The 21612-nt window shown below is 31.6% G+C and overlaps 2 protein-coding genes across 5 annotated transcripts; one reads left to right on the top strand and one right to left on the bottom strand.

Annotated features, from left to right (window-relative positions):
- LOC132759492 (etoposide-induced protein 2.4 homolog) lies at positions 1-12049 on the bottom strand. Of its 4 annotated transcripts, XM_060751269.1 has the most exons (11): positions 11917-11931; positions 10714-10800; positions 10306-10518; positions 9438-9498; positions 8762-8828; positions 7157-7278; positions 6222-6338; positions 5372-5483; positions 4438-4549; positions 3965-4039; positions 1-3210 (listed from the first exon to the last, which is right to left on the bottom strand). In XM_060751269.1, the coding sequence occupies exons 3-11, from the start codon at positions 10497-10499 to the stop codon at positions 3057-3059; spliced, it is 1014 nt and encodes a 337-aa protein (XP_060607252.1). In that variant the 5' UTR covers positions 10500-10518; positions 10714-10800; positions 11917-11931; the 3' UTR covers positions 1-3056. The 4 variants fall into 4 exon arrangements, with proteins under 4 accessions (XP_060607252.1, XP_060607250.1, XP_060607253.1 ...); XM_060751267.1 differs by lacking the exon at positions 10714-10800 and having other exon boundaries at positions 11917-12049; XM_060751270.1 differs by lacking the exons at positions 10714-10800; positions 11917-11931 and adding an exon at positions 11420-11604.
- A 19-nt stretch (positions 12050-12068) lies between these two features.
- Positions 12069-21015, top strand: LOC132759493 (small ribosomal subunit protein eS25-like). Its single transcript, XM_060751271.1, has 4 exons — positions 12069-12202; positions 18747-18836; positions 19398-19581; positions 20904-21015. The coding sequence occupies exons 1-4, from the start codon at positions 12200-12202 to the stop codon at positions 20975-20977; spliced, it is 351 nt and encodes a 116-aa protein (XP_060607254.1). The 5' UTR covers positions 12069-12199; the 3' UTR covers positions 20978-21015.
- Positions 21016-21612: the final 597 nt, after the last annotated feature.

Below are 21612 nucleotides of genomic sequence, written 5' to 3'. Positions count from 1 at the left end.
TAAAACAAAACAAATCACTTTTATTTTCTATTTCATATAAAACAAAAAATGTTAATTAAGCTGTTAAAAATATCATATGGAATCAAATAGGCTTACATTAAAAACATCGTCAACTTTACAATCTATACTGTAAAATCATCTACAGTCTACAAATACAATGTGATTCAAACTTCAAATTTGGAAAAAAATGTATGTACAATATTCTTCCTTGTGTCGGAAAGTTAGCAAATTTAAAATTTCAGATATTTGGCGGGAGGAAATATTGGCGAATTGTGCAATGGTAGAATTTAATGATATGTTGGTTGATAATTACGCTAGGGGAAATGTTCCCGATTTTCATCATTTTGGGAAAATCATCAATATTTCCGTGTTGTTAACAACTTAACACAGTAACCTGTAAGTGTTAAATTTTCTTGTGAATATTTATACTTTTCTCAATACAATTGTATTAAGTTTGATTTTTGATGAGCTGCTTCCAGTTTGATCTTGATCTATTCAGTTACAATGGTTGTATATTTACTCTTATTATCCTACTGAATTTCTTAAATGGACTTGTCCAGCTTGCAGATTTGGAACTTTTCATTATCATTTTAGGGATGTCAGGTTGAAAGTTTGAAATAGGTCTGTGATAGTAAAAGGGTGATCAGACTGCAAAGATGTGTAGACTGGCTTAGATCTATACTGGTGGCAATGGATGTTGTATATTTTTGATATAGCATTGTAAGGTTTAAAGGTCAGATGATGTCAGGAAAATGAAATCAGAACTGAGAACTCCTTAATCCACATAAGCTTTCTTACATATAGAAAATTATAAAACAATCCATAAATTACCCCAAAAACAAACAAACAAACAAAAATATTCTATTAGAAACATTTCAACATGTTTTTCTAAAAGAAAGAAAAGAAACATACAAGAGCTGAATACATTAACATTGTTTATATCGTCCAGGAATAGTTTTTTTAATTGTTAGTATACTATAATAGATATGCAATATGTTATCAAAATTTATCTTACATTCCATATTTATCTTTAACCAATAAAACAAATGTTCTGCCACAGAACAAATAATAAAATTACTAGTTACTGTATACTGTAACGTAAGTTAAGCAGGTACCTACATAATGGCTATAACCATCCCATTCCCTATAGGTTTAGTTGTATTAATTTTGCTCAGGTTTTAAAATGTTTGGATATGTTATTACACTACATTGATGTGTGTATAATTACATTCATGGATGTAGCTCTTTTTGATATATCATAATGTTTCCATAATGAACTAACTTGATTGTCATGGAAAATTGTTATACATTAAAACTGCATGCCTCCAGATAAGCTTAAATACATGTATATTTCAAGAAAATCTAACTTCATGTGCTAAGATTTTAAGAAAAAAATGTATAATGACTGATTTTGCAGTTAATACCACAAAGTCAACAAGTAAATCATCACTCGAGAATATTTATACTTTTCTGAAAATTTTAGTTCATTTTTCTCAAAGTTTAGTTTCTCTTCCTTATTTAGGCTATTTTACTGCCGGATGAATACCCTTGGCTTTGTGATAGACAAAAAAAACCCCAAAAATATGATCCTTATGCTATTTTCATAGCTATAAGAAACTTACATTGATAATATCGGACATAAAACACTTATAGACAGTATATGTTATGTGTTAAAAATTGCTGATATGCAACCAAAAATGAATTTACATCGGATAAAATTCAGGAATAATAATATAAATCACCAAAACAATTTGAAAAAAGTAAAGAGTCAATTTTAAAGGAACTCCACTGAGGTCCAAAAGTCTAAAAACAAAATTTGAATTTCTTACATAGATCAGCTAGGGCACTTAAACAGAAAAATATGCTAAAGATAATTAAGGAAAATACTCAGAAAATTAATTGAAAATTACATTTTTGTGCTATTCTTTGGTCGAATTGAGTTTTAAGCGTTTTCAATTTTGTGTCATTTTTCATAATTAGAATAATCATTCTGGAAAAACAGAGTGAGCCAAAGATCTGAAATTTTGCATACAAGTTACTGTAAAAAAATCTGTAAAAATCATATCCAGTCCCATCATGACAAACAACCTCAGTCGAGTCCCTTTAAGATAACTCAAAATATAAACTAACACATAAAAGCATATTTAGTAAAATTCTACTACATTGTTTAGATTTTCACCAGACTAACTCATAACAGGTCCACAATTATTTTTTGCATGCATTTTATATCACACATAACTATGGCAACAATTTCAAAAATAGTTGTACATTGAAGCAGGTGCTAAAATTGGATTTTAGGATTAAACAGGTAACATAACTTAATGAGTCATTTGGGACCTATTTGATCCTAAGTATAGAAAATATGAATTGCTTGGATATCAATAACATAAAAACGAAAAATGAAACGCATATTATGCTTCAGAAATCCATATCTTTAAATTCAAGAAATTTACAAATGTCAAACATGTGTTTAATAATGTCCTAACAATGGAATAAGAGCATAATAGATCTGTAATACCGTAACTAAAAAAGTAGCGCTTAATGTGCAGTTATGTGTCGTAAAGGTAGCAAAATGTATACAAATTAGTACTTTGACTTCCATACAAAATACTAATTCACTAATTGCCAAAAAGAGCAAAAGAAGCTAAAGATATTTCATGTATTCTGTATTTTTTGAAAACTGTAACAAGATAACAAAAATAAAAAGTTTTTGAGAAATAAAAAGTGATAGCATTAATGAGGTATAATGAGCCTTTTACAAATTCATACAAAAATAACATGTTAAAACACAATTCAATATAAATTGCAATTCATACTTTCTGACAAGGAAACTCTGTTAATTTTGAGTGCCTTATTTGAAATTCAGGTGAGCAAATAAAAGTATTTAGACTCATTAGCTGTTAGTATCAACAAATCACCATACCACTCTAGAGTTTTGACATATCTTGATGTGTGATCCTCATACTTAATACACACAATACTCAACATGTTAACAACATATTTGGAATAATTTATAATGTATATTGCATTAAAATGGCCGCCAATAATTACTGGTGTCATCTGAACGTAACGTTCTCCTGTGTGCGAGACTGACGCGTCGTCATCGGTCTGTTGGCAGGAGTGGAGGTGGATTCACTGCCCTTGGTGGTAATATGAAACAGTGTGTTAGTCAACGATACTACAGGGGCGAACAATCTCAATGGAATCATGCTGGAGACAAAAAAAGAGAAATAAACACAATTAAATTTAACAACAAGAAAGTAATTTAAATACAAATTAAGTAAAAATCTCAAATACATCATCAGTTGCATGGTGCAGGTAAACACTTACAAAAAGCCTCTACTGCCGAAAGTTAAGTCAGTTGACTTAAAATTCACTATCATCTCCTCACAGAGGGTTTGCATCCCAACATGGACTTTTGATTCTTTCATGCATTGAAACTATTCATGTAGCTAAGGAAGGTAAGGTAGCTTAAGAAAAGGCTGCTTAATAAAAGCCAACATGTGCCTGAAATAATACACAGACGGACACCTAAGGCATTCAAGAAACAGTAAAACTGGAAAGTCGCCTTTTTGACTTGAACAGTCTTGCTGTGACTAAAAACCCACACAAAAAAACGCTGGGAAAAAAACTGATCATTTCTTCCTTTTTTTATTACCTAACTCAAAAGTAGACAACCTAAGCTGGGTGCTAGGATGAGAGAGATTACACCATTTGTTATCTCTCATGAACAGACTCGATCAAACTGAGTCTACAATTATCACCATTTAACAATTGCTGTCACCGCTCTGGAGGGACCTCCCTTTTTCCGGATTTTTAAATATGTTCTATACAAACTTAGTTCAGTTATTAAATCATAAAAATAATATTAAAAGGATACAGAGGGGCTATTGCTCTTATGATAAATGTTTCAATGATTAATTAAATTTAATTATATTTCAAAAGGAAAAAGTTAAAATCTTACAATTGTTGTTGAGCATCTTGAGCTTCATTGGCACTGATGATAAACACTGGGAACAATATAGAAAACACACAGCCGCTGAAATATAACAAGATAAACACTGGAAACAATATAGAAAACACACAGCCACTGAAATATAACAAGATAAACACTGAAATATAACAAGATAAACACTGGAAACAATATAGAAAACACACAGCCGCTGAAATATAACAAGATAAACACTGGAAACAATATAGAAAACACACAGCCGCTGAAATATAACAAGATAAACACTGGGAACAATATAGAAAACACACAGCCGTTGAAATATAACAAGATAAACACTGAAATATAACCAAGATAAACACACAGTGTAAATATTTTACAATTTTAAATAAAAATGTTAAAATAGAAAGTCGAGATTGACAGATAGGCAAGTCCCTTTAAGATATTTTGCATAGTAAAAGTTAATCAATTAACAATATTTTATGTACCTGACAACAAGAGAAGATGGTAAAGCTGTCAGCACCGCCATTGGCAATCCAAACCCAAAGAAATACGGCCAGCTTAGCTCTATATGAGACAGTCTTTTATGTAATTCCCATCCTACAAGTGGAAAATATTACACTAAATCATTTATCATACATGATCTTGTCACCCAGGCTGACTATCTATTTAATATACTGATCTCATTCATTCAACTAAATGCTACCAGGTGTGCTTTCTTGTATGATCTTGTATGACGTATATTCATAGCAGACGACTTTAGTCTGCTTTTTTTAAGTTGGGTTTTACTTCACACTAACACAGTATAGGCAATTCTCCAGCTTTACTGGTGGAAGACCTTAAGGCACCTGAGTAGAGTAGAACCACCAACATTCTGAGAGCTTGCTGGATAGCTTCTGCACAGGAAAGAAGCCAATCCTTGATGAGATTCAAACCCATAGCTGTGAGGTGCAAGTGGTTTGAAGACAAGGGATGCCCCCTGAACTTTACCTGTATCGTATCTTTTAATTCATAGGAAAACCAAAAGTCTGATCATTGAAAAGTCAACTGATACTTGTTTTTGACCTCTTTATAATTATCACAATGCAAATCAAGTTAAGTACAAAGAATAATGTTTGAGTACGGTACATGCCTTGTCAGATACAGGTGATGTCTGTCAGATGTATCAATAATTCAATGGTATCAAATATTTGTCTCATTACCAAACGTCAAAGGAACTTAAGCTGATGTAATTTTTCGCAGGTTTACACTTCCGTGATTTTTTTATGAACTTGCGAAAAGGGCAAACATTGTCATGAACTTTTACCACCGGAACAATAATTTTCAAATTAGCGTAATTGTCACAGCTTAAGAATCTTATTTCAAAATATTTGTAAATATTTTAAAAGTTGTCTGTCTATCACACTATGTATAAAAGCTCACCCATATTTATCCATTTATACTCGAACGAGTACAGTGAATACAGTAAACTCATGTGAAGAACACTTATCACTTGACCTACAGCTGGCAACGGTAAAAAACTGGCCGCTGTCCCCTGAAACAAACAACAACATACAAACATGTATCTTCTTTGTCAACTATGATGTTTACAATTTGGAAGGATTTGTGTTTGTTTTTTGGTTTTTAAGGCATACTAACTAAGTCTAGGTCATATGGCGCCAAAACAGGAAAGATAATTTTAACTAACCTTGGGTGTTACAAACTTCAAAGCAACATCAGGGGTCAAAAAAGAACTTGTGTATTTTGTATAAAAATACAAAAGTTGAACTACTAACAGTATAGGGCCAAACTGTTAGGCACAGACATGCAAGCTGCCCTGACAGAATCCGTACTAATTACTTTGAGAAACAAATTGGCTATGACTACATAATTGAAAAACCTATTTACACAGTACTAGATTTCAATCTAATCACTAATATACTTAGAATCTTTGAATATTTAGGGAATAATTTTTGAATAAGTTATTAATGCTATATACATGTAAATGCCCATTCCTAGCAAGCTTCAGGGTTTTTTTTCCAGACACATGGAAACAAAGAAATTAGGAAAAAATACCGCTCAAGTCTCTGTTAGAACTGACAAATTTACTTTTCTTAGTAATGGTATGGAATAAATATGTGTATACACGATATTTTAATTATATTAACAACATGTATCAATGTATTTCAAATATTGATCAATTTTTTAAAAAGGTGAACTTGAAAAAACTTCATAAATAACCTTTAAATTGGATGATGAGTTGTTATTGTTACCAGTTCATACCAACACATACCTGTAGAAGGAAGAATATCTGTATCACGAGACTAAACATCATATCTGCTATGAAAATACTGATGTTGGGTAACTGTGGACGGCCTCTTACCTTCCTATAGGCAGCATCTGCTATGTCCTGTCACAAGATAAAACAAATTAAACAGTGAGAAAAATATAACAGTTAAAACTTGAGAAATTTCAATTCAAGCAATAAAAAAGCAATAAACCAAATCATTATACAATACAAATTCCCTACATATTCCACTGTTTTGTCAGCCTATGGACTGACTGCATGACAGATGGACACAGGTAAATCTATATGCACCCCAACCCCCCAAAATGGTTGCATAATATAAAATGCTACACATGGACATTAATACAGGCACCTATTCAGATTCATTGTTTTAAGAAAATGTTTTTTAAAAGACACAAATTAAAAACAACTATTTCTGTGTCTAAAATATAAATAGGCTAAGAAATATGCACACACATGCTCAGGCATTTGTTTCTAGTAAAACATCAGACAAATATCACTAAAAAACAACAGTGTTTTTGTGTTAAATTGAAGATAAAAGTTACATGTACTTCAGGTACAATATTGATTTGATATGAATTTTTTTAACTCTAAAATGTATTATTTGCACTCAGAAATTAAAAACGAGGCTAGAAAGAGTTAAATATGCATTAGATACAGATAATTTGGACTTAGGAAATGAAAACAAGGCTAAATTGATAAAATTGAATCCAATTATATTTGAACATCAGATGGTGTTCAAATATCAGCAACAAATGCTGGAAGCTTATTGGTAACATTTTTACAAGGTGTAAGATAAAATCTTTTATGGGAAAAGGTAGAAAATAAAATTTTACAACTTCCAAGGAAAAGATCAAAGAAATGGCTGGTATTAAATCAACTTATGTGTAAACATGTATTCAGAGAAATGATAAACTTACTGCAAACCAGAAACAGTTGACAATTTTACTGAGGACAAACAGAGGTAGAATCCAGAGGGCGCTGAATGTCCATGTTAACATAGGTCCCATCCATGACCAGATCAGACCAGTTTCTGTTGAACCTGACGTATACAATAATATACATGTATTACAATTATACATTCTATGTCTACTATAGAAATTCTAGAATCATTCAACAGATTTATTACCCTCCTCATAGAATTCTGCAAATATATAGATCTGTGTAATATATAAGAAAACATTTTGAAAATATCTTATTTAAATACATCATGCTACAAGTATGAACATGTATATTGCCATGTTAAATCTGGTTATTGTAGAATACCCACGATTGATTAACATGTAACATAACATGTAATCAACAGTGGGTAAAATGAATCAAAATGTGTTGATATACAGCAACAGATTCATAAAGTATAGACCAATGAAATCTTGTTTAGCAAAATTTATATTCTGGACAGCAAAGATAAACAACTATCACAAACAAAATAGCAGAGCCCATGATGTAAACCTGTTCCCAGTGTCTTGCCAATACAAAAGGCAAAGCTATCCCCAAATAAATTATTCCAAAAGCAGAGACCACAATAGTAATATTTTTACTAGAATTAACCTTTCACCAAACGTCGTATAGAACGAGCACTTTGATTGGTTTTAATCGCCTCATGAAATCATAAGGCAACCAATGAAAAAGCTGTCTTTGACACACCACTTATCCAATGGATATCGGTGAAAAATCCAATGGCTGTTAAATGTTTCAGACGATGATTTTTGGTATATTTTTCATCAAATGTCAGCCACCCCATGACAAAACCAACAAAATGTGTTTGCCACCAGCATGGATCCAGATCAGGATCCATGCTGTCCACTATCATTTTCTCTATTTGTTATAGGTTTTACAAGCGAACAGCATGGATCCTGATGTCCATGCTGGTTGGAAATGCACTATGTTGGTTTTGTCGTGGTGGGGTTCAAATGATTAACAGTAGCATGGTTACCAGTCTATAACAATTTTTCAGCTTTACTGGTAGAGGAAGACTTCATGCAATACTTCACCTATTAGTAGAACCACTGACCATTCTAAAGCTTAGTTGAACAGTTTATTTACATGTTATAATTCTGCATTCCTGCTGTCTTTTTGAACCCATAGTGGTAAAGTGAATATAATTGCGTCAAAAATCTTAACCACATTCCATGGAATTTATGACGCTAAATGAAAAACAGCCTCTCATTATATCCATGGCATAAAACTGCTATACACATACAATTCCTCATTCTAACACATTATATGCCCAACTAATGTCATCAAAGATAATGTAAAGAATATATTAAGTATTGCTAGTAGTAAGCCTACTTATAATCACTTCATTTACAGTTTATTGGGCAAGAGATACCTTGTTTTTTCTTAATTTGTTCAACTGAACCGAAAATGTAAAATAAGATGCAATTCATTAAATTCTTACTAAATTCCACAACAAAATTATCATACAAAAACTCAGTTAGTCTCATTTTACTGCAGTTTACAGACATAAATATTGTCTATTTCATTTTGATAAATCTATCAATTGTAAATAAATAAAAAAATACCTGATATAAGTGAAGTCATCTGATGCAGGCCAGGCAGTAACACATAGTTAAACAGCAATATGCTCATCTATAAAAAAGAAGACATTTTTAAGACAACAGAAAAGAATTATACATCTATGATGTCATTGGTGATGTCATAATTCTTACTTATTACAACAATAATACCAACATGACAAAATCATATCTTATAGAGAGTTACTATGTCTGAAATACTTTGCAAACTGTAAATCACTTGCCCCTCAAGGCTCATGTCAGTGAGAGTGGGTTGGAATCCTGCCAAGGGCATCCAAGTCTTTCATGGACTGAAGCTACATAGCTAGCTTATTGAAGATTAGTGATTCTACTATGGAGCCCCCTCCTTCCAGAAACAACCCACTTCAGGGCAACTTATATCTTCCTCCACAGATGCCATATGACCTCTATAGCCAACTCAATATATATTTCATGAAGCCGAGATATTATTCTACTTTAGAAATAAAGTGAAATCTTATCAAAATCATGTGACTATATATAAAAGATCTGTGTCAAGCATAGCCTATGATAGGGTATAGGCAGGTTAATTGGAAACACATAAGTATAATCTCTTAGTGTTGAGTTAAAGTCAATCAATTCATTCTTTTAACATGTAATTTATCAAAGTTTTTATAAAACAATATGCATGGTAACTAATGTATACCCAGAAAACACCACCATTCCAAGCACAACACTGAAATATCCTATGTGTTACTTTTGGTTCACTGAAATGGAAATGAATATGTTAAAAACTAAAAAAAAAAAAAAAAAGGTTATTCCCACCAACAAAATTGTGAGGATGAAAAAAAATCTTACATTATAGATTTTCAACCCATTTACCCATTTATAATGAAACAGCAATCCAAAAAATCTAAATATTTTTATTTAAAAAATAACAATTAATGACATGTCAATAATGTAAAAATACTCATTAAAAAATAATCCTGCATTATATATTATAAAATCATAATAATGAATAATGATTCTTATAATTGAATTGAATAGATCCTGCATGTTAAGGATGTTAGAAAATTTATATATGTATACTATAATTATTCTTCTAAAACAGTTTCCAAACATCAAAGAATATGTTAAGTATGTACTGTAATCAATAAAATATATGCATTCATTTCTTATTAAAAAATTTGGCTTAGACTTTATCAAAAAAAGATTTCTAATTACCTCCCTTTATTTCCATGAAATGTAAATTCGGTAATATTTTTACAAATATTAATTGCTTTCTGGAACTTACAATATTAATAAATCTTCCTTTGAGCATTCTATTTATGATATAAAACCATAAAAAATGAGTTACAAGATCTTTAATAATCATGTTTTAAAGTACATTTTTAAAGTTCTAATTTGCCATTTTTTTTTTTAAAGAAAAAGCAAGCCCCTGGGACATTAAATAGAAACAATACGTTATAAAGCCTGGTCAGACGTCATGGAGGTGAAGGCTAATTTGTCTGGCTCTACACTGATGGCTTATTTGAATTGCTTTCAGTAACAGCAGGTTCGGGGTAAAATATTACCTTTCCTTCTTTTCCGTTTTATTAGTTTGTTTCTGTTTTTCAGCTCTACGTCTAGCTAGTGTGGTTAACTTTTGTTGCTGTTCCTTTCCCTCCACTTGTTCAGAATCTAATTTAAATATCTTCATTGATCCTAACACTGCATCCTGAAAGCCTCTTATCACACCCCAACAGATGTCTTGAAATGTGTCTGCCATTCTCGTCTTTACCTTTCACCTATATTAGCATATTCATTAATATTCTTAACATTGTCACCAAGAAAACAAATATTGGCTGTTTTTACCAAATAATATTCTCATCTAAAGTTGGAAAAATCTCTATTTCATGTAAAAAAATCACCCCAAAACCTCCCTTCACTCGAACTCATGGCGAAGTCCTGGCAAAATTCCTATTTAATATAAATTGTTCTACCTTGGATGGCTCAAAAACCAATCGCTCGATCTCTCCAACCTGAGCTCTGGCCCCTCTGGCAGAAATATGGCGAAAATCACACCTTTTCTGTCGAACACAAAAAGACAAAATGTTGCTGGTTGACATGTTCTAAATAAGTGACAGTCGGCGACATATGTTTTTAACACCTCGTGATCATGATAAAGGCAATTAAGGTTAATTGATACAAAATTAGAGTTGTTGTAACCAATTTCTTTGTTATGATAATATTGTTTATTTGCCATCTTTAGTAAATATAAAAAGAAAATAACTTGTGAAATATGCAAAAGTCAATATATAAATGATGTTTACACGGACGGCTTTTATTACAGCTGTGGTGCATGTACCTAAATAGCAACAGTGTTACCATTTCTAGAATCATATGTACATGTGTTTAATATAGTAAATGACTACAAATAGATGCTGCTGTAAAATGTTGTTTTTTTTGTGTATTTTATAAATTCATTGTTTAAATTAAAATTTATTATTTATCCCATAATAAACATATAAATATGTTTTGAAAATTGTTCAACAAGTTGTGAAAATGGTTGCCCAATTGAACTCAACCAATTACAATATGCATGAATATAGATTGACACAGTATAAAATTAATATTCATTTGAAAACACTAAGATAATATTTAAATATTTAAAAAGAAATGACATATTAGACAAACTGATGTACTAACAAACAATTCTATTGAGGTATTTATCACTTGACTGATGTAAGCTGGGAAACCTTGAGGTCTATGTCCCATGTGGTAATAGTCCAACCTTGGTTGGCTCGAACACGGATTTATATTTGTAATATAAATCCGTGGCTCGAACTACCGTTCTCCCCAACAAAACAGGCCCTCCGAGTTCAAGCGAACAAAGTTCGACTTTATGTTTTTCTTACACTATTGAAACTTACACTATTTAAACTTGATTGTTCAACAGTCATGTTTAAGTGACCAAGTCAAAATAATATATAAAAAATCACTTGGCCATGAGATATACATTGGTGGTTCAAGAGTGGAAGCTAAGAAAAAATATTGAGGTTCATATGATATCCTTCATTTCTTGCTATTATAAATTGTGCATTTAAATTTCACTACATAATTTTCAAATTAAAAAGCTGTGGATTTTGTTATTTTAGATGTTTAAACAGAATAACTACAAAATTAAAAGTGAAAGTAAAAGTCACCAAATCCGTTTTCCACTTCTCTGCGCAGAGCATTGCGACGATCGCTTAAACATAAAAAAATACTCAAATATTGTATAATTCATTTAAGTTTTTAAATTAAATTCACGTTACAAAGTATATTTACAAAATGTCTTAGCAATTATTTCATCTTTCTTACTACTTTAATTCCCATTTGTAACTTTTTAATCGTAATAAAATCACAATTTTTTTTCAATGATTAAGCAATATCAACGGGAATTGTGGGTAAACAGCCTCTTTTTCACGTGGGACTCCCGAAAGCAACATGGTATGTGACTAAAAAGTTAAATTCACTTAGTTAACGAGTTGAATTTAAGACATTGTCCCATTCTATGCAATTGTAATGTTCAGTCAACACTTTCAGATGCCGATTTTTTCCCTAAACTGACATACAACTGGCTCACGTTGAATCACCGTGATGCCATTAGTTTTCGCGTGTCTGACCATGCGGTTCTGTTCTGGAGAAAATTCTGCAGATATATATTGACCGTCATAGTCGCAGCGCTTGTTTTCCGGTCTAAATAATTCTTTAGGTTTAATACGTCTAGGATTTCATGATATTTATGGACTGTCCGTAAATTTATAGACAGTCTAAAAATTTAAAGATTTTTCAATCCATAAATTTACAGATAGGCTTACAGACACTTCACCCCCCAGACACTTCACCCTAGGCCCTTTTTTGCAGACACTTCACCCCTCAGACAGTTCACCCCTCATTTTAAGAAATTTGATTGAGACACTTCACCCCTCATTTTTTTATTTTGTGTTTAACAATTATGCCAATTATTTATGTAGATTATGTTAAATACATTCAATAGTGATTGAGTATGTTTATTGTTTTAACCCATTGTCTAATAAATTTTGAGTTGATTTAATTCTTTAAGTTTTGGTACTTAAGTTTGTTTTCAGTTTGATCCTTACCATATAATAATCATTGAGTTACGTTCATTTGGTGATGGTTTGTGCTTTAACCTTGTGCTTAATTTACATAAGTGGTGCTGTTTATTTGATTAATAAATGACATTATGAATGATCTTTGTATTAAATGCAGGATAATTGTGTCTGATAATGATGATAAATAATTTATATTTACTATATTTTATAAAGCAACCGATTCATTCATTCATATTCCAGTCTGCACGAAAAACTTTTTATGGACAAAGACATTCGGGCTTGGTCCATTAAAATATCACATAGCCGGAACAAATTTTAGGTAGCCCGAAAATTCATACAAAATTTTTCATAATTTGGCCAGGTTTTCAAATTTATATATATTCAGGGTTCGACATTAACGGGGTCCCGGGATTCCGAGGATCCCAAAAAGTCGGGAGGAATCTCTGTGATTCCTAGCTGGGGATTCCGTTTGGATCCCTGAAAAATTGCTGTGTAAATTTTTGAAATTTTCTGAATTAATATCACAAATATACAAGAAAAGTGGAAAAACCCCGCCGGTAAAATCTACACTCTTGAATTATGTATGCTATTTTTTCTATGTGCAGTGACTGCTATCAACTCATTTGCGATATATAATGAAAAAAATGTTTTGGCTAAAGAAACATTCTTGAATAATTTTATATTATGCATTGACTTCATAAAATAGAGTTGTGAAAATTCAAAAAAGAAATGTAATTATCGTATAATTATTACACAAGCGATGTGTACTTCTAATTTGTGTTGATCGGCAATGCCGTCGGTAGCTACAAAGTTATCCAGTGTTTGTTGTTTGGTTTTTTTATTGCCAAAATTCGGCACTTGTGATCATTGTAAATTTTCATCAAAATTGTGAAAAAAAGATAACTGGTGTATTTTTTTCACCTTTCAGTAGACTACAGCAAAAGTATAATTAATAAACAAAATAAAAAGAATCCATACTTTTAAGTTTAAAATCCTTTTTGAAACTCAAAGCCTTCAATGCTAAAAAAAACATTGTCTAACTAAAGTCTAAGGTCAATCAAGGTCACGCATTATTTACCGACAAGAAATAGAAAAATCTTTAGGTGAAACATACAGCAAATGACGAAATATACAGCAAATGACGTATATTTCATCTGACAGTGCTTTGAGCCAATCAGTGTTGTGAACTACATGACTGCTGTATGCGGTGAGTGCCTTTGATGTGACAGGTGTCAAAACTTAAAAAAAATCAATAATTAGGGAGGAAAGGGATCGGACATTTCAGTATAAAAATTGTGAACAATAAATTTGGATATTGCACATCCTGTCATGGACTTGGAGCAACTTATTATTTTTAAAAATGAAATCATTTAAAGGTACCATACTTGTAATGCAAACAAAACTTTTTCTTGATATTTTTATTAGCTTAAGTAAAAAATTATCACAAAAATGTAAGATGAAATCAAATATTTTTTTAAAGTGATCATAATTAAGAATTTCTTTAAAAATGACATGAAAGTAAATAATTTTCAAAAGTTATCCATACCAGACCTTTCTGGAATATGGAGCCTAATCAATTTACCTGTAATTTTTTAAAGATCTACAGATGATAAGTGGGCTCTATTTCAGTGAACCCTAGGCTATCTGGGAAAATGTTTCCCCAGTTCCTACTTAACTCCAAAATTTCAAACCACAAGTCCCTTGTCAAGTCACTTGCATTATACCTTCATTTAGATACAGAAACTGGTTCACAATTATCAACTCCAGGGAGAAAACAGGTTTTAGCAAAATAGCTATTTCAAATCGAACTCTTGTTCAGTGAGCCTAATGTTATTCTGTTTCCATGTTCATGTAAAAATATATTATGTTTTAATTTATCTTAGCAGTCCAAATATATATATATATACTAGTAAAGTTAACTTTTTGAAATGCTTTTAAAAATTTAAACAGCAATATTTCCAAAGGGCTCATAAACTTCATAACAAGGCAATATATCCTGTATGTAGTCTCAAAAATAAAAAGAATTTAAAATCGAATTGCTGCACTCCCTTGTTATTCTTCGCCTTCATATTTTACCATTTTGATCTGAGGAATCCCTGAAATTTAGGAGGAATCCCTGAAATAAATCTCAGGGATTCCTATGGGATCCCTGGTAAAAACAGTTAGTGTCGAACCCTGATATTGTGAAGAAATTGATAAAAAGCTTTGTCAGTTGAATAACATTTATTTCTGATATTCTACACTGAAAGATAATAGATTTCTTTCAACTTCTTGTTGACTCATTTCCATAGGCTCATCTTCATCTATACCAGAATCATAATCCGAGTCGCTGTCTCTGTCAGAACATTCCCCGTGGTTATGATGCTGAAAATATTACGGAAAATAAAGTGAAATTCATTGTTATTAAATAAGAATAAAATTTTTCAAAACAACACAAATGTTTTACTTTTTAATATTATAAGTATATTAAAATTCAAACCTAAGCTAACATGGCAAACTTGTGAAATGGATAGCTTTTCTTTGAAATCGGAACAGTCAATTTATAATTATTATTTAAAGTTTTAAGTGATTTCAGTATCAAAATACAAAAAAATGGTTAGTCTAGACTGCAGTATAAAATTGAATACGGGTTGTAAAGGTAAAGAGCTGAATTCTGGTTGCTTGTTTTTTTTTTTTTTTAATAGTAAACAATTAACAACTTCATGAAAAATGTTTCAAAAAGTAGCAATATACCTCTTCAGCAAATACTTGTTCTGGAGGAGAACTTTCTAAAGGTTTGTCCAGGGCTCTCGATTGACACGGGGGTCCGGGTTTTGACTCGTGAAAATCGGGAAATGCACATATTTGACACGTGATAAAATCTGCTCAAGAGTCAATTTTCCACATGGGATTTTCAGCTATGCAATAATAATTACCTTAAATCCACCCCTAATTATCTATCAAATCCTACATGTGTTCAAATCACACTCATAAAAAATGTCAACAGGCAGTATAAGATGTGTATAAATGCTTTACACACGGCAATTGTTTATACCCTGTGCACTGAAGCGTGACAATACAGTGGCTGCAATTTGACAGCGCTAAAAATAGCTCTACACAACTGATAAGAATTACATACTTGAGGTGTCAATTATTGATTGCTTCTGAAGGTTTATAATACGTCTTTCATTTTAAATACTTGGAGTACCTGTGCATTTCTTATAAATATTCCTGGTACATTTTGGTATTTAAAATTAATATGATATAGCATACCAGTAAAGATATTTTTTTATATTTTATACATTTAATCAGAAAAGCTGCTGCTTTTTTTATTCTTTCACAGCAATTCATGTTTTTGTTTTATTTGTTTTTTGTTTTGTTTTTTAGGTGGTGGGGGTATAGACATTTATAATTAGGCATTTTTTTCTGTCAATTTAGACTTTGGAATCTCCAAAAATGACCTCCAATACAGTTTTTTTTGTAACATAAAAATGATACATGTATATAGTCAAATGACACTAGAAAAAAATTATTTGACTCATGAAAATTTTAGCCAAAATCTTTGACTCGTGAAATTCTGACCCTACTGAGAGCCCTGTTTCTGTGTTGATATCAGAATCTTGCTCTTGCTCTATAATACATGCATCTATGTGCGCCATTTTGACATTTTAATAACGCGGTATTTGATTGGCTTAAAATGTCTATGCATTATTTCAATAAGCTTACCCCTCTGGCGTTTTGGAAATACCAGTGTCAATACCCCGAAAAAAATCAATATGCTATACCCCTCTCGGCGGTTATAAATAGTATCGACGTATATTGGAAAATCCCGTGTCAATACCTCGAAGAAAATCAATATGTTATATCCCTCCCAGTCATTGTGTTTAAAATTCTATTTATAATCATTTCGGTTTCCCAAACAATGCAAGACCGTCGGACTATGTGCCCTGCCTTTTTAGCTAGCCCGAATGATTTTTTACTAGACTCGGGCTCGGGCTTTGCGTATTTTTCGCAGACTGATATTCATTTATATTCATTTTATTTATTTATTTAATTTATTTATTAAGAATAAATTTAATTTTCATACAATTATACCATTTTAATTCAATTATCTAATCAATTGTGAGATAACTGTTGAATAAACAACTAATCAACATGTTGAATAAACAAAGTGACATGCAATAAACACTTAATGGATGAAAGTGCTGTGATATATCATTTGGCAATACAACCAATTAACCTAAATCAGCTTTAAACTTAGTAAAAATAAAGGTAATAAGCAAAAAAATTCAGTTTGATCCTTACCATATAATAATCATTGAGTTACGTTCATTTGGTGATGGTTTGTGCTTTAACCTTGTGCTTAATTTACATAAGTGGTGCTGTTTATTTGTTTAATAAATGACATTATGAATGATCTTTGTATTAAATGCAGGATAATTGTGTCTGATAATGATGATAAATAATTTATATTTACTATATTTTATAAAGCAACCGATTCATTCATTCATATTCATTTATATTCATTTTATTTATTTATTTAATTTATTTATTAAGAATAAATTTAATTTTCATACAATTATACCATTTTAATTCAATTATCTAATCAATTGTGAGATAACTGTTGAATAAACAACTAATCAACATGTTGAATAAACAAAGTGACATGCAATAAACACTTAATGGATGAAAGTGCTGTGATATATCATTTGGCAATACAACCAATTAACCTAAATCAGCTTTAAACTTAGTAAAAATAAAGGTAATAAGCAAAATTTTTAATCAAATAATACTAAAAATAATAAATATAAACAGATATAAGCATTTTGTTGTTGACCAACTTGTTTTATTTACTTTATAGAAAAAAATTGGATGAGGGATGAAGTGTCTTACTGATTTTGGGGGGTGAAGTGTCTTAAGGGGTGAAGTGTCTTCAAAATTTGAGGGGTGAAGTGTCTGGGGGGTGAGGTGTCTTGCTACCTACAGATATTCAAATGTGAAATTTGCTGTTTTTAGTTTTACAATAAAATCCGCAGCTTCAGACAAGTTGTTTTATTAATTGTTTATATTTACAAAGGTAATGGGGTGAGTTTCGTCTTTGTATGATGAATTTGTATTTTTTGTTAAGTCATCAGACAGTTCTGAATCTTAACATACTGTTACATTTAATCGTATAATACCAAACCTTATTCATTTTAACCTGTGGTTTTAAATTTTAATGCAACTTCTACTATTTTCTTACTTAATGTCTGTAAATTTACAGATCTATAAGAAAATTTGTAAAATTATGGATCGTCCAAAAATTTACAGACTGTCCGTAAATATCATGAAATCATAGACCTGTTTAACGTCTGGTTTTCTTTGTTTTCAAAATTCTATTCCTATAAAACTGTTAAAAGATTATCTCTGAAAAATTGCATTCTTCAACTTCGAAGTTCAAGACAAAATGTGTAGCTTTAGTATTTGTAAATGTAGCTATTTTATATTAGACTAGTAATGATAGTACAACCTAATTGTACCCCTTAATTGGAAGCTATTCAAGTGAAGACCGTTGTGATGTTCACATTGATGAAGGAAAACCAGAAACTCAAGCCAAATATTGAACTGAAAGGAATGTTTAATTCCTGTTTTAATCATTGATATGAATTACATGTGTGACCACCAGTCAGTACACTGAGCATTTGATGCATACTTTCTTTGCAAGAAAAATATTTCAATTTGTCAGCCAATCACACATTGCAACAAGTTTTTTATCTGTCTGTGGGTGCAACTTAACTTTGTCATGTCTAGATTTTCATTCTTTAAATAAGTAGGAAGGGTTAATGCTAATTTAATTGGTAACAATCTCATTGCGAGACTGGGAATTTTCTAATTTTTAAAAATGTGGTTTGCCTTTGCCTAGACATTTAATATTATCTTGTCTATGTATTTCTTTGTAGGGAGCAAAGAAACCAGATCCTAAAGGAGGTGCTAAGGGAAAGGCTGCACCCGCCAAGAAGAAGGAAGGTGGTGGAAAGGCCAAAAAAAAGGTTTGAAATGCCAAATGTATAATTGTATATATAAATTAAATGATACGAGTACATGTACACATTGATAGATGGATTTACTTGACATTGCTTACATATCTTTACTGCAAAAAGTTGAAAGGTCTATTGAGTCATCTTGCAATATATATCATCATTTTCAAGCTATATTTGAATAAATGCAGTCATTGCAGTAGCAAATGTTTGTTGATAGGAATCTTTTAAAATTCGTGAAACTTCAGTTTTAGCAATCCGACTTTTCTGCTTAATTACATTAAACACCCCATTCACAGTCCTAAATGATTCCAATTAAAAAAAAATTCCCCAACAGCATGCAGCCCAAAACAAGGTTGTTTAAAACTTTCGGGTGGAAAACCCTGAACGGTGACAGGCTTGATGATTATACACTTAAATAAAGCTTAATGTACATTTGCATTTGGTAGTTTTTCAAACATTTGAAATTTCCCATTTTAGCTGGAAAAAGGCACAATGCTGAATTTATAGCTTCTATTGTATAATTGGTAAGATAGAATGAAGTTTTTTACACTTAACTGTTTGGTATTGCAGAAGTGGTCAAAGGGAAAAGTCCGCGACAAGTTGAACAACTTGGTGTTGTTTGACAAGCCCACATATGATAAACTGTACAAAGAAGTTCCCAATTATAAATTAATCACTCCATCAGTGGTGTCTGAAAGATTGAAGATTAGAGGATCACTGGCCAAGAGAGGTCTGCGAGAATTAAACGCTAAAGGTATGTTAGCATCATATGCTAAAAGTTGTACATATTTTAGAGTACCTCTACTTCCTTGAGATTTTAAAATGCAGCTGCTTTGTTTATATCGTTGCATTTTGCATTAATCTGATTTGCATTGAAGGAATTTATATAGCCATGTTTGCATTTTCTTTCCTTAAGACATTTCAGTAAATTATGTTTGCAGGAGAATTGTTTTATAGTTATAACACCTTGATAACCAATCCAGTGTTCCCATTTACGCACATATGTGCGTATTTTACGCATAAATTCCAAAATTCACGTACAGAAATTTAGACAAGAGGGTAAAAATACGCACAGAAAGTCAGGAACTTAATCATGTATAATTCAAAAATTATTCTTTTGAACAATTTCTCATACAAAAATCACTTAAAAAGCATTGAAATTGATGAAATGTGAGAAAATCTCCCAATTCACAATGAAGTTTACAGACCCCCCTCTGGGAATTATTGCAGTAAATTACAAATTTGAAATTTTTGTTTTACGATGCCTGTAAGTATAGCCAATGAAAAACAATCTTGAAATATTAAAAAAATATTAATTCTAATATAATTGTAATCAGCAGCAACTGGAATTGTGAATGTTTCTGCAGAAAAACGGACAAATTTTCATTTGTCCCATATTTTCGCGATGCCGATTTTGTTAAATAAAAACATCACCAAAAAGGAAGCTTTGTTTTGTTCAAAGGTGTGGTGTAACAATTTATATGCTGTTTATAAATTAAAATAACTTAAATAATAGTTACATTAATTGAGATGGGGATATATGCTAGTATGTGTTGGTCACAATGAATTTTACCTAAGGGGGGGGGGGTGGGGGGTGTGGAGTGAATATTATTGTACAAATTTATGTACCCCCTGAATTTTTATTTTACCCCCAATTTTCAAAGGTAAGGGGTAAAAATACTCTCAATGAAAAATAGAAGTGGGAACACTGCAATCTGAGTTGTAAACTGATCAGCTTCATTTAGTGTACCCTCTGCAGTGTCTATTCTAGGATTCGAAAAACAGGGGGGATTTTTATCAAAAAGTGAGAATTTATTACATTTGTTGATACTTTTCCTTTCTCTATGTAAACTTTTTCCTCTGCCTCGGAAAAAATAGGGGGGAATTCTGAAAAATAGGGGTGAATCCCCCCATACCCCCTCCTAGAATAGACACTGCCTCAGTCGTGATACATGGTCTAGTAAAATTCTTGTGGTAATGATTTATAATATTCAATCACTACTGTTATGGTTGATTTTAAAAAGGTCTGTGATAGTATTATGAAGTTTTGACATTTGCAATGTTTGTATTTTTCAGGTTTGATCAAGCTTGTATCAAAACACAGTTCACAGTTGATCTTCACAAGGGCAACCAAGGCTGATGACGAGTGAAATGTTTTGTACAGATTAAAATAAAGTGAAAAAAAACACATCTGTTTTTGGTTTTCAGTTATTTAGTTTCTCTTTCCCAAGCTCATGGTTATCATAACAGATTGGCAGTCCATTTCATCTGTTAAAATTCTGTTGTATTTTCAGCCTGTACATAGAAATTTTCCCCCTTGACCTTTGGCAGAATGGGTCGTTTTATTTAGCACTTCGTTTTGGATGAAAACAAAACCCTAATTGGCCCATTGTTCTGGGTGACCATCACACAGTTTACCTCAATTATGTGAAACGTGCAATGTCCAGAGCTTAGATACCATATATGGCATGTAGCATTACCTATATATAAAATTTGGCAAATGTGAGTTTTTCCAAGCTAATCAACAAGTACATGTACAAACAGCTGAAGCTTTATGGTGCACTGTCATTCACAAGAGAATGTTAACCTCTTGTGCTCATTTCAAAGCTGTCCGGTTTTTAGCTCACCTGTCACAAAGTGACAGGGTGAGCTTTTGTGATCGCTTTTCGTCCGTCGTCCGTCCATAAACTTTTACTTTAAATGACATCTCCTCATAAACCACTAAGCCAATTTCATCCAAACTTCACAGGAATGTTCCTTTGGTGGTCACCTTTAAAAATTGTTC

This window comes from Ruditapes philippinarum, unplaced genomic scaffold (genome assembly GCF_026571515.1).
Source record: "Ruditapes philippinarum isolate M1 unplaced genomic scaffold, ASM2657151v2 ctg3600_1_1_1_1, whole genome shotgun sequence".
NCBI classification, from domain to species: domain Eukaryota; kingdom Metazoa; phylum Mollusca; class Bivalvia; order Venerida; family Veneridae; genus Ruditapes; species Ruditapes philippinarum.
Note: the sequence above shows the minus strand (reverse complement) of the source record. Positions and strands in the feature narration are given on the sequence as shown.